Source organism: Lolium perenne, chromosome 5, assembly GCF_019359855.2.
Source record: "Lolium perenne isolate Kyuss_39 chromosome 5, Kyuss_2.0, whole genome shotgun sequence".
NCBI classification, from domain to species: domain Eukaryota; kingdom Viridiplantae; phylum Streptophyta; class Magnoliopsida; order Poales; family Poaceae; genus Lolium; species Lolium perenne.
In genome coordinates, this window is record NC_067248.2 from 208,915,052 (window position 1) to 208,931,673 (window position 16,622).

The 16,622-nt window shown below is 44.7% G+C and overlaps 2 protein-coding genes across 3 annotated transcripts; both read right to left on the reverse strand.

Annotated features, from left to right (window-relative positions):
• Positions 1-396: 396 nt before the first annotated feature.
• On the reverse strand, positions 397-1,778 carry LOC127301787 (1-aminocyclopropane-1-carboxylate oxidase 1). Its single transcript, XM_051332059.2, has 2 exons — positions 1,584-1,778; positions 397-1,453 (listed from the first exon to the last, which is right to left on the reverse strand). The coding sequence occupies exons 1-2, from the start codon at positions 1,695-1,697 to the stop codon at positions 596-598; spliced, it is 972 nt and encodes a 323-aa protein (XP_051188019.1). The 5' UTR covers positions 1,698-1,778; the 3' UTR covers positions 397-595.
• A 10,530-nt stretch (positions 1,779-12,308) lies between these two features.
• On the reverse strand, positions 12,309-16,354 carry LOC127301788 (uncharacterized). Of its 2 annotated transcripts, XM_071820282.1 has the most exons (5): positions 15,197-16,354; positions 13,648-13,705; positions 13,535-13,551; positions 13,294-13,450; positions 12,309-13,102 (listed from the first exon to the last, which is right to left on the reverse strand). In XM_071820282.1, exons 1-4 carry the CDS (start codon positions 16,266-16,268, stop codon positions 13,305-13,307), a joined length of 1,293 nt encoding a protein of 430 aa, XP_071676383.1. In that variant the 5' UTR covers positions 16,269-16,354; the 3' UTR covers positions 12,309-13,102; positions 13,294-13,304. The 2 variants fall into 2 exon arrangements, with proteins under 2 accessions (XP_071676383.1, XP_051188022.1); XM_051332062.2 differs by having other exon boundaries at positions 12,309-13,450; positions 15,197-16,353.
• Between the last annotated feature and the right edge of the window lie 268 nt (positions 16,355-16,622).

Below are 16,622 nucleotides of genomic sequence, written 5' to 3' on the forward strand. Positions count from 1 at the left end.
ATAGGCATAAAGGATGACTACAAAGATATTGATGTGTATTTATCCTGAATTTCCTCCTAAAATATGAATAATATGCGACTCATGTTCATAATTTGAACCTGTATAGTTTAACATTCTCACAATAGGGAATAATTTGACAGGCTTAGAATACGGAATTCTTCGTAAACTTAATACTTTTTTATTCGATGTATATATGTTGTTGTGTTTAAGTCTGTAGTTATGTAGCAACGCACGAGCATCTAACTAGTTAATAATAAAGTGAAAACATGCTTTACTTAAATTAGGTATTCAATAATTTTTTAAAAATCAGGGTCCTAGTTTGTATTTTGCACTGGGGCTCCAAATTCCTGGAGACGGCCCTGTGGCAACGCACAGACATTTAACTAGTCATGGTAGTACATCAAAATGAACACATCAATTAGCTAGCAAACAAACACATAAAAAGAGTGATCGTGACAAACACATGACCATATATACGAACTACACACCCCACGCCAATTAGCTAACAATCCAATATTCAGACGACATAGCTAAGCTTTATTCAGATCGAGAAGAGCAGGCCATGCTCGCCCTTTTGGTCTTTTGGATTTGTTCTTTACGCAATAGCGATGAGCTTGGCGCTCTCGCTCTCCATGGACTTGAACGCCTCGAACCTGGGCTCCTTGTCCTCGAACTTGTGGCGCACGTACAGCTTCATGTAGTCTTCGAATACGAACCTCGGGTACTTCCCGCTCCCGCCGGCCTCCACCTCCTTCGCAACAAGCGCCGGCGCCGGGAAGATGACGGCGTCGCTGGCCGGGTTGTAGAAGGACGCGATGGACATCCGGTTGCCGTCGGTCTGCGCGACCACGCGGTGGAGCACGCTCTTGTACCTGCCGTTGGTGATCACCTCGAGCTGGTCGCCGAGGTTGACGACGATGGAGTGGCGCGTGGGCGGCACGTCGACCCACTCGCCGTCCTTGAGCAGCTGGAGGCCGCCGACGCGGTCGTCCTGGAAGAGCAGGATGATGCCGCCGGCGTCGGTGTGGGCGCGGAGGCCCTTGACGAGGTCGGGGCGCGGGCACGGCGGGTAGCTGCTGACCTTGGTGCCGAAGGTGGGTACGCCCTGAGAGCCGCGGAACGCCCTCGCGAGGTAGCCTTTCTCCAGGCCGAGGTTCTCGCAGAGCAGGTCCAGCAGCCGCTCTGCCAGCTTCTCCAGCTCCGCCGCGAACCGCTTCATCACGCGCCGGTAGTCGTCGTCGAGGTCGGGAATCTCGGCGATGTTGGGCTCTGGGAGGTGGCGCACGAAGAAGGTGCTCTCCCAGTCCAAGTTCTCCGCCGCCTTGCCGCCGCCCTCCTGCAGCGTCTTGCTCGCGAACTCGACGAACCTCTGCTCGCGCACCCTCTTGTAGTGCGCCTTGGTCATCGTCTCCACCTCGTCCATCAGCTCCGTTGAGATGCCGTGGTCCAAAACCTGCACCCATGTAAGTACCGCAATAACAAAACGAAATAAGCGTACAACTCAATAAGATCGGCAGTCCGGCACGAAAAGTTTTATGTAGCTTGCTCTTGCTCAATCATATCATGTCGTGTTACATATTCACCTGGAAGAATCCCCAATTCTCGCAAGCGTCATGCAGCAGGTCCATGGCCACGGGCCGCTCCTCCCCGCTCAGCAGTCCCATGCCGATGATCGGGAATGACAATGTCGATGCCATGTTACTTCGGGGTGGACTAGCTAGCAGTCTACGCGTGACTGTTTCTTCTTGGAGTACTCTTCTTGCGTGTGCTTGTGTTTGAGGGGAGTGCAGTGAATGGGAGAAGGCTAGCTTCGGGTGTAATTTATAGGCTCGATCAGGGCGCAGAGTGGCGCCGGCAAAGCTTTGAGTAATAACTCTGTAATTAACCGGTAGATCCAACGGAAGCCACGATGGAGCCCAAGATCCATAGTGGCCGTGTTTTTTGAAAATTTGGAAATCAAGGTTTGTAAGTTTGAAGAAAATTCAGAACAAAACTCCTATGTGTATATGATGTTGAACTCTACCTGCGTGCAAAATCACGATTCAGAAACCGATGTTCGAGGCAATATAAAAATGATAGATCTGATAATTTTTTAAGTTTTGAAGCGCCGCTCACCACATTTTAGCGTCTAGATATATGGCATTCTAGACAAATCCGAGTCACCTATTTCCGAACGGAGAGAGTATTTTTTTCTCAGCCATAAATACAAAGAACTACGGATTGACATGTTGCACACTAGTAGATTTCAACATTATCTACATCTAGGAATTTTCAAATTTTTTGAAACTTTAAAATACCATTTTCAGTTTTTCAAATATTTTTGTTTGCTACCTCCTGTGGATCCAGTCCGGTCGCTCGTCTTTTCGACAAATCTAACCATTTAACAAAATTAATGCCTCATCTAATTCATGGGCAAAACTATTTTGAAATCTAACCCCTGTGTTTGGTCCCAACTAAAATATATGGCACCGAACTAGTGCAGGCCCGAGCAAGTGTTTGCGACGCTGAAGCAAGGTCTACGCCATTGGTAGGTCGGGGCCAAACACCATGGCGCTGAACCACTTAAAAGAACCCCCACTTGTTGTCGAACTAAATTTTATTGGCACCGACCTGCACAACTACAGTTCCATTCTTGTCGGAATTCAGGGTCAAATTTCGAAATAGTTTCGTCAGAGGGTTAGATGGGGCATGAGTTTTGCCAAAAGCTCAGATTTGTGTAAGAAAAACTCATTCGCTCGACTTTTGTTTTTACGACAACTCGCCAGATTTGTCTCACAAAAAAAACTTATGGATCGAGTTACAAATAAACTCATCGCTCGAGTTAAACTTTTGGTTTTGCACTGTGGACTGGACTGGCCAACCTCCATGTGGCTGCAGGCGCATTGCCATTCTCTCCACCCCCACCCCGCACTCCATCCCCATCTGCTCTCAGGTAATTCTTCCTCCCCCCACCATGTTTCCTCTCGTCCCATCGACCCCTCTGGTCCTCTGTCCGAGCCACAGGATACGGCGGCAGCCGCGTTCCAGCGACGTTGTTTCGATCGGGCGAGGGCGCCATGTGTCCAGCTCGTCGGCGATGGAGACGCCGTGATTGAATCAGGCATGGGTACCGCCATTTGGAGCATGCTCTCTGCCGCCGACGCAAAAGGTTGGACGGCCCATGCCCGTCCAGCTGGTCGGCTATCCTGCTCGATTGGGACCGCGGCATGGCGTCGCACATCACAGGAACCTCATTCTTTTGGTTGGTCGGGACGGGACGGCACGGCGCACAGCGCAGAGAATGCGTCTCCAACTTGCCGGAGAAAAATGGGCGACCAAAAATATTCCTTCAAGAATTCTGTTGGTTGGGGTTGGACTGGACGAGCTGGGCGACTGACACTGACGGGACTGTTTACCTGAAGCATCTAAAGAAATCTAAGCTCTTGAGATATCGGAGTAGCCTACGAGGTATGTGCTGTCTGCCCCTGGCTGTCTCTGTACTTAATTACGAGCAGGAGATGTTCATGTGGTGTATTAGAAGAGTACTTGGAAGGGACAACACTTGTGCCTCCATATGAGTTGTACGTGCAAGCTAGGTACTGATTGCCAATATCGCGCAATGAAATCATATATTCGAATGTCCAAAATCTCAGACATGAATAAAATGATCGACCTGTCGTGGGCACATTTGCTCTCCTTAAATGCATGCAGGATTACTTTTAATCACAACACATGCTCTCATATCCACTGACACTGATCGACGAGCCAATCTCGCGAGAGATATCTTCTGAAACGAAGGAAAAAAAAACTTTACCTGTTTATTACTTAAAGAAGATATTCAGTTAAATAGCAGAAAACCGAGCGAAAACCATATAAAAAACATCAAATCTCATGAGAGTGATAAGCAAAGATGGTGATGTAGTAAGAAATGCAGTTTATTACTTTAGTCTTTTACCCACATCACATTTACCAGCATAGCTACTGTCAGCATATTTAGTGGTGGGCAAATCAACGCAAGGGTCTGGCCCTGTGTTCTAGCTTTTTTTCCGATAAAAGTGTTCTAGCTAATTAACTTCCGAAACTTTTATTTGGTCTGTTTCGACATCAAGCTTCATATTTTTGCAAAAGTTATTAACAAGAAAAAGGTAGAGAGAAACATTAAGATTGTGTGGTAAGACATGACGGAAAGATGCATTAGGTTGATGGCGAAACCTTGTGGATATGTCGGCAACTTGCTTTCTTTGTGCTGAACACTGAGTTCGAGCACTGAGTTCGAGCATTTAGCTCGTTGTCACGCCCCCAGGACAAATTTGTGCCTCATAATTAAAATCAAACTAAAAGGTGGAAGGTTGAGTAGCTACATTTAGTTAGGGCATTGTCCCTATTTTAGTATGCACGTAGTACTTCGGTTATCTTTTCTGTCGTGTTTTTCCTTTGAAAGCATACGGTTTTCAGGTAGTGGTAGTTGACATGTATAGTCAGTTTAGTTCAACGGGGACTAGTTGCTAGTACGGTAGGTCGGTAGCTCTTCAGAAACAAACAGACAATAGTTAACGTTGTGGACAAACTGAATACAATTCGAAGCCTAGCTATGAAACCAACCAAAAGACTAACATTGCAGCCTGCAAGAGGATCGACAATAGAGAAGCGTATAACTTTGCAAGGATCGATGCTTAAGCCTTTCTTATCTGCAAAGAATGATCCTGCTACTTTGGAGAAACTGGAAGTGCCCTCCAAACAGGCGATTGTACAACTAATTCTGGTTCTGGAACTCTCAAGTAGAAGCACCAATCTTATCAAACTCTGGATTTTGGCGGCGTCTGCACTTGCACCCAACATGCCTATGGGATGGGACTAGCCCTTTTGGTGCAAGTGCAACATCATTGCTAAATTGGGTCTGATCCTACATCTACATGTCGGTCGCGAACCAGCCAGTAGGCATATTAAGCAGAGCATAGCACAATTAAAAGGAGTAAAGTATGACTTGGTGGGAAGAAAAAAGGAGGCACGGAAAGCAACTTGAATAGCTTTAAACGCGTAGAAAGCTTTCATGTAGCTTTCTTCTACTCTGAAAGCCATGCCGATCTCTTATCATAATTGGCGCATGTTCGTGTAGAACTAACAGTTCAGACTTCAGAGTTATCAGTTATAAAGGCTTGCACTTTCGTCATCATTTTGGTGAACATAAATTCAATTCAATTTTTTTGAAGCATCAATACGGGGCAAGTTTGCCCACCTAAACATAAATTTTTGAGACATTACACTATTGTGAGTTTGTGACAACCCATTTGAGAGTTCGTTGATTAGGATACATGAAGTGCAAACATTACACTATCAGCTCTATGTTGAGCATGTCAACTTGTTGAAGTCACAAGAGAGGCATGATGATATTTTTCTTTCTAGAAATCCACCGCATGATGTTATTAGTCCAATTAGTTAGTTAAAGTCAGAAGGAATGTCAAAGGAAGTGAGGAAGATGCTGATAAAGCTAAAGACTTATCTGATTCAGACCATACTAGGACAAGCAATCACATCTGAACAACGAGATTTTGTAACGTGTTTCAGCAATCAACGCATATATCCGTAGGGCATACTTAACGAACACTTTTCCCATGTATTATTCATAGTACCATGACGACAAGACCGCGGAGATCTTATAGGCACATCGGATTTACAGACGCCATGCTAGTCCCGCAGCTCATGCCATGGGCACCGAACCGTCCCAAAACCAATCTTATGTCTAACCCACAACTTGCTTCTAGTCTATTTTGGCTACCCACTGTGCCAAGGTTATAAGAGTTCGACTACAACATGTTACCTACTGCCTAATTACAAATCCAATTGTAGCAAAAACTCATACACATATTCAACACATAGCTCAATACACTCCACCTTGGTAAATATGTCCTTCGCTCTGTGTACCCGGACTAGAACCATTAATCATGAGCTCTGATGTACCTGCAAATTTAGTCCCTTCCTTGCTTCATTGCTCCCACAAAAACTAATTTCTACCAACTTTGGTATTGTGATCCTAACTTCCCGGAGCATCTTCTCAACGCCATCAAGCATTGGTTATCAAGTCACCATGTCTGACAACATCGGCGTATCATCACCCTGGTAACAACATCTTCATCTATGTGAAAGTGAACAACTCATATATTAGGTGTCACATATAAGGACTATCGAGCTCATCATCCTCGCTAGTGTTTGTTGCTCGTTTGAAAACTTGAAGGAATTTTGTCATTGCTTTAAGTCATGTCATGTCAAATTCATAGTTTGCTCATTACTTTCGCAGATTATGCTTGGTCAACTTTAACACTACCCACATCCACACTTGGCTGACCACGTGTCTTGGTTTATCGCCGTGTTTGTCCATGGTCTTGGGGAGCCTCCTGGGTTGTGTACTCACACCACCTAGAACGCCACCGGTCATACCGCAGATGACGAGTTCACATATCCTTCAAACCACTAGGCCCTAGTCCAAACAATGTGTCGCTTGGTTTTCCACTGAACTAGGCATTGACTCTATATGCACTTAATCCATAGCCCCTCATCAGATAAGTGGAATCTTTCATAAGAAACTAGCTTCATATTATCATGAGTTGATGTAACTAGATATGCTACCTTACCCTATCGACTTCAAACTCTCCAATGTGATCAACTTCTTGAATCAACCCCGCCTTATCGCATGTTTAAGAACGCCTACCTATGTGCCACATAATTTAAGGATCATCAGCATGATGTTCCTATGACATCGTTGCCAATCTCATCGCTCTTTTCAGTTTCGACCAACCTCCATGTCAACCTCCAGACTGCACAGGCTACTCACCTTATGTGCGTGACCAAGCCAAACTTGTCGGACTGCAACCATGCTCCACCTTGCGGTGTATCACCTCAGCACATCACCGTACATTGCTCGGTGCCATGAAAATACATGATGGCCTGCAAGAACACATGTTCGTCGGAGCATAAATTCGTGGAAGTGCTCTCCTAGTTGTTATATCGATCCCAACAAAAAGCAATGGAAAGTATTTATGATGGACGTTTCTACCGCACCCAAGGCCACTTGTCTTGATCGAGTAAATTGTCTGCAAGTGTTGAAGACGAAAGCGGTGAGTTGAAATGGATTAGTTGAAATAGCTTTGAACGTGATTGAAAAGTAAATAACATAAAAAAAGAAACTAATGAGAATTGTTTGGAGTTCATGCATATGAGAGATTAGGTGAGGGGAGAATCAGTTCAAGATGATAATGAATGTGCCAAATGGTTGATATGCAAGGATAAAATAAATATGTGATTATAAATAATCTTCATATTAGAATACAAGTGGCAAGCAACTCTTGACTAATCTATCTTCTCCATGTAGGGACTTAGAAATACTTTTGTCTTATCACATGTTACCTGATGCCATGGTTAGCGCAATAATTAAGATCATAGAACCAATCCACCACATTAATGTTAATGGTTCATCATGCTCCTTGATTTGTGCTTTCTTCCCGTTGATATCTCCATTGTTATATATTAAGAGATCGCAGAGTCGCTAAAAAAGTGTTCATCTATGTTGATCTATGGCTCATGTTGTCTGGGCACTTCATTAGGCAACAAGAATTAGGTGTAACATAGATAATTAATCTCATACATAATAATGATACTCCGTAATAACTCTCACAAATGAATGAAAATTATAATAGGCATATTAGTCTAACCAGCCCTTACATCTCCCCTATTCACAATAAGATAAAGATCAAACCACAATAAGAAGAAAGATCAAACCAGATCCACAATCGGTATGCCTCAATATGAATAGAGTTTACAACCCTTAGTATTTATAAGATTGGATACCTCTCTCTATGTAAAGCTGACGTTGGTGGAGTAGTGGATCTTGAGGATGAGGATCGCGGTGAAGATCAACGGTTGAGTTCTTCTTCTTTGGATCTATTTTTCTCTTTTCATGGAAGAATGGAGGCCGCTCTTAATGTTTTTCTTCTATGGTTCCTTCAAAAAAGTTCTCCCTTTTGTTGAGACGAAATGGGCGACACCTCGTACGGTCATCATGACCATACCAATGGTCTTTAAAGTTTTCTAAGGTGGTGATGGTAAATTTTTCAATTATTTCATTTGATTTAGGTCTTTCTCGATTGCTTGATTTCCTCCAAAAAAAATCAAAAAATGGGAAACCAAGAAATGGAGGCATGGTTTGTGATGCACAAACTAAGAAAAATACCAAACATGGCTTACCAAGCACTTGGGGAAGAATCCTTCACAAATTTTGGAAACAAGCAAGAGTTCAGTTGGCTTTCTACCTAGATTGTCCTTAAGTGAGAGAAGCTCCAGGAACAAAACGGAATTGTAAATGAGCTTAGTTTTCGGGTTGTAGAGGCGGGGTGGTGAGGAGAGGCGGTGCCGGTGATTTGAGGCTTCGGGAACAAAAGGGAATAGGAAATGAGCTTAGGTTTTTGTTCGTGTCGAGGCCAATGGGGCCGGGCTACTCGTACAATCGTACTTTACTACATCTGGTGGGGGTTGAGAGCACTAATAGTGGACCCTTGGGAAACGCACTGGCAAGCATTATACTAAAGAGAGAGAAAAAGAGTTCCACGATAAAGCAAAAGGTTTAACAAGTTTCTTTTGGGGAAAATATTAGTTACACGTGGCTCGGCCCTGCTGCCCCCTTCACTACCACTGTACCCCCCCCCCCCCCCCCCCCCTCTCGCTGCAGCTTCTGCCCCTACTCCTTCCTCTTGACCTCCGCCTCTTCTCGGTTCGGCCAATGGTGCCCCGATGAGGCAGGCCATGAATTGCTGCTTGAAGGCTGATGTGGCTTTGCCCTCCGAGGCGGTGGATTTATTCCGACGGTGAGTGGGAGGGAAGAGGTGGCGACAATGGTTTTTCCAAGATAAACAATCTCACCGGCTCAGTCCACATCGAGGACGTTAAAGCCAAAGTGGGGAAGATGGGTAAGTGCCTTCCACAACAATACGCCATCCCAAGCGGGGGAATCTATGGAAGAGCCTCTAGTGGGGTTGTCGTCATCCCTACAACGTTGATCAAGAAGAAGAGAAGGACGTCGACTAGAGGATCACTATTTTTAGATCTACTATTTGACTGGCTTATCCGGTGTCGGAGAGGGACAAGGACTCCATTGATCCAGTCTTGACTTTCATATTCACCAGAACTTACGACCCGGATGAACAACTATCGGACTACTTGTTAAGAAGTACTCGCAGTGGCATTGCTGACCCAATTCAGCTGCACCCCCGCCAAGCGTTGCTGCCGAGGACATGCGTGAAGAACGCAGATCAGCTGGAGTTTGGCAGTCAAGGACATGCATGAAGAATGCAGATCAGTTGGAGTTTGGCAGGAAGGGAATCGTTCACTTCCGGTTAATTTGTCAATGAACTTTAGCTCTTCACAACATTTTGTTCGCCAACTTCCATGAAGGATGCTCTAGTTTCTTCAGTTTTATTTAGTTTAGTGTCAGACTAATTAACTGTGATTAATAGAATTTTAACGACGGGGCCGAAGCTTTTCCAAAGTTTTGGAGAAGTTTGTCCCAATTTTGTGTTACTATGGAGCTTCTATAAGTCAAGAATTAAAGTAACCAAATATTATCAGGTTTCAAGTTTCGGTGCATTTTCATAGATGAATTCAACATTTCAAGAACACAATGGAAACAAATAATTTAGTGCAAACTAACACAACTTGTCAATGGTTTTTCACATTATCTTGAGTGCATTATCTCTTACAATTAAGTGCATTATGACTGCAAATACATTCAATGTTTAGCATGTGCATACAACACTTGTCAGTGCAATTCAGTAGAGAAAAGCATCTTAAAAGTGCAGACTGCAACAAGACAACATCCTGAAAATACATTCCATGTTTAGTGCAAATCCACACAATATTTTCCATTGCAAATTCAGTACTAATTTCAAACACTCAACATCCTGAAAATTACATATTACAAATACAACAGTGAGATTGGATACATAAGCTTTCTGATACAAATCTGACTTGTGCGCTACCAGTTCAACTAACAATGCAACTTACTTTTAATTCATCACCTCCCAATTCAACTAACTTTCCGTTGGGACCAAATTCTGTCATCACTCTTTAGAAATCGAAACCACTAGCTTAAGCATCCTTAGTTCCTACAAAGCTATGTGCGTCGTCGCGATATGGTGTTGGCCATGTGTCGTCAACCCTTCGAGACCAAGTAGCAAGGTGGCAAGGACGCTTACTTCTCTCCTCCTCGAAGTCATGGTGTGGGATGTCATGTAGTCCATGGGGCCATGGGTAGCCTCGAGGACCTCCTCAACATGGATGATGGCATCATGTTTGTGGGTTAGTCGCCGCTTCCATGTGTTGGTAAGCTCCCCTTCATATAGTTGTGTAATGTTGTCAGGATGTTTCAACCATGGTGATTCACCTATCTGTCGGCAGCAGAATTTCCACGAGCTCTTCATCGAGGCTGTTGATGACCTATTGCAGGGCCTCCGGTTCCCATACATACAAATGGAGGCCATCGAAGTTGATCTTGCAGAGGAAACTAAGCTCCTACAGTGGTGCATACCCACAAGCACGATGCCAACGGAGGGAACTCATTTTTTGCCACAACACTCCAATACACAGGAAGTGCGCAGAATACACTCGCACTTGAAGCCGGAGACTAATCTAACAGGAAAATCTTAGGGAGGTAGACAGACTTCAAGCTTCACTGCCTTTTGGCGGATCCCAAACCAAACCTGAGGGCTTTCACCAAGTCCTTCGGTGACACGGCTGGCCGCTTCCTTTGCATGGTCGCCATGAGGGCGTGGTGGCAGAAGTCCTCAGCTAGAGTCGGCCCTTAGCCGTCCGTTGATCCGGATCTCTAGAAACCCTTGCTCGTCCTTGGGAGATCGATCTGGGGTGCTCTGATTTCGGGACGACAACCCAAACCTTAACCTTTGCTCCTCCATGGGACAAGCACTTCACATGGTGGCGAGGCAGGGACAACGACAAGCTCTATTTGGAAAGAGGGGCGAGAAGCCGGAGCTGAGCAAGGGGATTGGGGAAGGAGAACATATGAGAACAAGGGAGATACCATCAACAACGGCGAAATATAATGCTTAGGTGGTCAACGTCCAAAAGAACAATGGGAATACTTGACAAGATGGGCCCAAAAAGAGGTAATGAGATGGAATCTACGAGTTAAAAGTTTTCTTCCGAATTCAAACACTTTTAACTTATGCGAAATTGATTTAAAAAGGTCCCTCTAGGCTATTGCAAACGCGGTGATTGGCCTTCTAAGCAATTATAAGTAATAAGGGGTCATGTAAACACTCCGCCAAAAATAAGAGGTCCGCAAAGTAAATAGTCCGCATAGAGCACACTTTCAGGACCATCGAGTAGGTTGTAAAATATCTACCAGAAACAACAAAAATCACATGTACAAAACTACATCTTCCCCCAAAATTCTCAAGCGTCGCCAGCAAAAGCGAACCACATATACAAAACTACATCTTCCCCCAGAATTCTCAAGCGCCGGTAGCAAAAACAAAAGGAACCAAACCATAGGTCACTAGATCCTAGTGTACAAAATCAAAAGAAATCAAGTGAAAGGAAAGGAGAAGAAACAGGAGCCGCAGGAAGTTCCTCCATGCAGGTTACTTCTATTTGCTGAAGGAAAACATCCTAGATTGGTTCTTCTCCGTGGATATCTCTCCAACATTTACATGTGCTACAAGAGAATTTGCATCCAAGACTACATCTATAGAGCCAATATATGACCAGCATAGGAATAAAAAAGCATACAAACAAAACGTCCAGCAGGGCTTTGCCCACGAAAATAACATGTAAAACTACATATATAAAAAGAATAACATCCAGTAGGCACATCTACTATTCCACAAAAGTAGCATGAATATCCAGATGCATAAAAATAACAAGAACATCCAGTAGGTCCGTGAAACAAACTCTAGGAGGTGATGCCACCAGATTGATAGAGTATCATGATTATCATAGCAAAAAACAGTAGATCCTATGGTTGGTGTACATCACCAGGCCGCAAAAAGTAACATTTATATCCACTTCTTTCCTTGGATAGAAAATATAAAATCTATTTTTGTCTAAAACATAGAGTTGCTTCGAGACAAAAGGTACTTATGTCTAAAAATATAGTTACTTTGACCCAAAAATATAGTTACTTTGACCCAAAAATATATTTACTTTGACCCAAAAATATATTTACTTTGGTATAAATCTAGAGTTAATTCGGTAAACTATAAAGTTACTTCCATGCAAGCTACAGCTAAACTATGCCTAATCAATGCCACAATTACTCTCAGCCACACAAAAGAATACTTCTGGCAAGAGATAAAACCTGTCAACACAGAATTATTTGTAACTTACATCAAATGCACACCAGATTACTTCTAGCTTAGTATAAACTTACATCAAATCCACACAAAAGTACTTCTCGGCTAATATTGAATTTGTTTTGAGTTACAACAAAGTTCACATGATTACTTCCAGCTTGGTTTTTAGTTGCATCAAAATTCACGCAATTACTTCTAGCTTAGTATTGATTAACAGGCACACAATTACTTCTAGCTTAGTATTGATTTAAAGGCACACAAATAATTCTAGCTTAGTAATTGTGTGCCTGTTAATCAATACCAATATCACGATCCAGATTTCCATTTTCCACTGCGTCTTTCTATAAAATCAGCAACAGAAATCAGATGAGATGACCATGGCTGATGTGGAAGGCGGTGACGTTGAGCTTGAGACGCGCTTGCCGACAAAAATGGTGCTGCTGCCGCACGGCGGTGGTTCTGCTCATGGAGTCATCGACGGTGGCCGCCGCATTCATCTCTGCATTGGCCCCCACCGTTGCCTCCTTGAACGCTGCCACCGGCATCCTCCATCACGGCAAAGAGGAGGCACGGGAGCGGTCCGGCACAAACTCGGTACAGCTTGACCCAGAGGGGCCTTGGTCGACGAAGACGGAAAAGAGGTGGAGATCAGGGTCCCCCGCGAAGCGCGAGTCCACCAAGCTGCGCGTACCGCGAGTCCGCGTCCGCCTTGCACACCGCCCAGCGGTAGGCAGAACTAGGTTTTAGGGATCTAGGTGCGCATTGCTCTGGTAAACGGCAATGGGAGAGGAAGTCAGAGACAAAAAAAAAATGACAGTAGAGGATGGTGGTCCCGCCTACGAGGGATGCAAGATGCGCATCACGCAACCAAGACTGTGAGCTTGCTGGAATTCAGATCGTGGTCAGCCAACAATTAGAAATTGTGTTTTTTTATTAGAGAAGACAGTATGAGATGCACCATGTGGGCCATCATGGAGCTTGCCTGCGTCTACGGCCTACTCTTCTCTCTTTTTTCCTGGCAAGATCCATGGTCTCCTTGTAGAGTGGGTTGTATATCTTTATATCGTTCTGTTGCTGCATGATTAAATTATCCCTATACCTCTTCAATGAATTACCTGAAATAAACTAGAGAAAATAAGCTCTGAACTAAGGACAAAACAGGTGGATATAGTTGCAGCATGGATCATAATGGTACGTACCAATTTTACGCCCAGCCCTGCTAAATCAAAAGAATGAACTGTGTTAGGCCTTCCAAAAAAATGAAGTGAAGGTTATACATATGCATAAGAATATTAGGGTGAAGTAGTATCACCTGCTCCGAGCAGCAATCTCCTTCTCCTGCCTCAAGCATGTCAGGACAGAGTCACACCCTTCAAAGAAGAGAAATTACAATGGTTGAATGCATGCCGAGGCCAGCAAATTTATATATGCTTGCAACAAAGGTATGCGTCTGTCAAACAATGTTCTACGAAGGTAAACACTATAGCTAAAAAGATAAACAATCCCCCATGGCCACATGCGAGAGAAGTGGTCTTTATGCGAAATATGCACCACTATGAAAGATAAAACACATAAAACACAGATGCTTCCAATACTGCCAAAAGGTGATAAAAATCAAATACAAGACTGTAAGTCAGGTCGATTTAACAGTCCACCTTTCCATGTCATTTAACTTATAATTGCCAGCCAAAAAATTCCAGAAAAATAAAAATAAAATAGGAAGACTGTTGTGAATCTACATAATTCCAGTAGCCACAAAAGATATGATAATAAGGAACTAACGTTATATTAACTACAGCAATACAAATACAGAAAACACAGGAAAATGCGCGATAATGGGGTGCATCATGCAATGTTTCAATATTCTTGTGGCCATGATATATAAATATCACATTTACTAGTTTATATCAGGAGACTCTAAAATGTGTGCCTTTCAAATAAAATTATCAGGAAACATCGGGGCGCCTTCAGATTCAGGGACTCGGTTTCAGTCGTAATTGTGCTTTATCATTGCTGCTGCTGGTCCCTTTTGATTATGTGTCTGTTTTGCGTGACTATGCCACTATGAAACTTGGAACCTATTTATGTGGTGCTATGTTGTGTGGGAATATGCCACAGTGAAACCTAGTTATGTCATGTTATGTAATACGTCATGTAGGTCTTAGATTTGCTTGACAGATAATATTGCTTGTTTGTTATCAATTGATGTGATTTGTTTGAACATTTTGGTGGAGAGGCTTGGAATGAGACAAGATAGATACGTAGTATATAAGAAAGATAAGTCAATGCTAAATAGTTTTGCTTGCTAATATTTTGATATATGTGCATGTAGCTCTTCTATTGGAGAAAGGGCTTGGAGGGATCGGAGCAAATCAGAGGCATAAACGTATTCGTGATACCGACTATTTTAGGCTTATATGTATGCCCAGAATTACCTTCTTTTTCTGTCCGTACGATGGCTAGGCGCGCTTAAGATGTACTAGTTAAGCAAAGATGTGCATCACCGCTTGCGTAGAGCTTACCATTTTTTTGAACCTTGGCTGTTGGTTAGTGGTAACCAGGCCAAAAGACCTAGGTAGAGCTGACCTCATTAATCTAACCACCAGGTTAACAATACAAGGCAGGACCATATATATATTAGCAGAAAAGGTAGCATTGTGCAATAGCAACTACGTTCACAGTAAAATTCAGGAAATCGACTTGTTCAGCAGTGTATCTTCAAATTAATTCTCATTCTTTTCTTAACATTGTGACCGTGCAAGATGCAAACTGAGGTACGAAGGTGGCCTTAGAATTCAAAGCAAAGCAATTAAATAAGCAAGAAGATAAGAAAGAGCAGTGATCAAGATAAAGATGCTTACGGGTGCTTGAAGGATCATATTGCCATGCCTGGACTAGGTGGGAAGATCGCATGACGTAGTGGTTTGCTGGGTCAGGCATAACAAATTCACTGAATTCCACAACCTTCCTCCGCCGCAGGTCCACGGCAAAGATGCAGGATCCAAGGAAGAAGTAGAGCTTGTCGGGGTCTGCAGGGTGGAGGAGCGCAAGTGCAGGGATGCTCCATGGCAGCATGGTGTCAAGGTAGCTCTCCTCCACCCAGATGTCATGCAAGGGTACATTGCGCTCGGGATTCCATTTCCTAGCCTCGGTGAGCGCCCACGTGCTCACCAATGGCGCGTCCGGACTGCCGTGGATCTGCACGTACCTGAGCTTTCCACCGCTCACCATCACGCAGTGGTGAGCGCCCCAGTTGAGCGTATACGACTCTACGGGCAGCTGGTCGAGGACTGGCGGAAGCGGGACGTGTAGCAGCTCCGGTTTGTCGGTGAAGGGGTCGCAGGCGAGGAGGCGGCCGTATGAGAGATCCACCCACCAGAGCATCCCGCCGTAGGAGACGACGGCCTCTTCAGACCAATCCTGGTGCAGCGGGGGCGAGCAGTCGAGCTCCTTCACGACCCACTTGTACTGCCCCACCGTGTAGCAGAGGAGCGCGGCCCGGCCGGTGCCGTCGGTGGCGGGCTTGAGCTCAGCGACAACGCAGCTGCCGCCCTTCACCATGAGGCCGACGCTGGCTCTGGCGCCGTAGAAGTCCACGGGGCGCTCGCTGAGGCGGGTGGCCTCGCCGGTGCGCGCGTGGCAGAGGTGGTAGGTGACCTCGGCATGAGGCTCCGTGGCGCAGAGGAGGAGCAGGCCGGAGGAGTCCGCGGCAGCGACGTAGGGGTAGCTGGAAAGGCAGGGCGGGGGCGAGATGCGGAGCGGCACGGTGAGGAGTGAGGCGAGCGGGGGCTCGTCGCAGGCGACGGAGACGTCGGCGCCAGGTGGGAAGGTGCGCTTCGCCTCCTTGTCCTTCACAACCTTAGGGATTCGGGCAAGGATGGACCACCGGTCCTGCGGCGGCGGCGGCGGCGGCGGCGACAACGACAGCGCCATTGCTGGACCGGAGGAATTCGATCGATTAGGGTTAGGAAGCGGCCGCCTGCGGGGGATCCAGCCGTCGAGAAGAAGGAAAGGGAGAAGGGACGAGGCAGTTGGATTCATGATTTTCTTTCAAATTAATTGACTCATATTTGGCTAGATACAAACCAAATCTAGGTCTATTAAACTGGAACGGATGAATTATATACTAACTCTGTCTGCAAATAGACAATTTCTTTGAATCTGAATGAATGTACATTTAAATTTAAATAAACTTTAGACATCTATTTATATTTGGAGACACTAGCACAATACCCGTGTGTGGCAACGGAACAATGGTTCATGAGTAGTTCTGGCGAAAAAATATAA

Excerpts from the sequence above, each read along its gene's own strand:
- LOC127301787 (XM_051332059.2), bottom strand. The coding sequence starts at position 1,697 with ATGGCATCGACATTGTCATTCCCGATCATCGGCATGGGACTGCTGAGC. Across the intron at positions 1,454-1,583 it reads AGAATTGGGGATTCTTCCAG|GTTTTGGACCACGGCATCTC; the intron begins GTGAATATGTAA and ends ACATGGGTGCAG.
- LOC127301788 (XM_071820282.1), bottom strand. The coding sequence starts at position 16,268 with ATGGCGCTGTCGTTGTCGCCGCCGCCGCCGCCGCCGCCGCAGGACCGG. Across the intron at positions 13,706-15,196 it reads ATATGATCCTTCAAGCACCC|GGTGTGACTCTGTCCTGACA; the intron begins GTAAGCATCTTT and ends TCTTCTTTGAAG.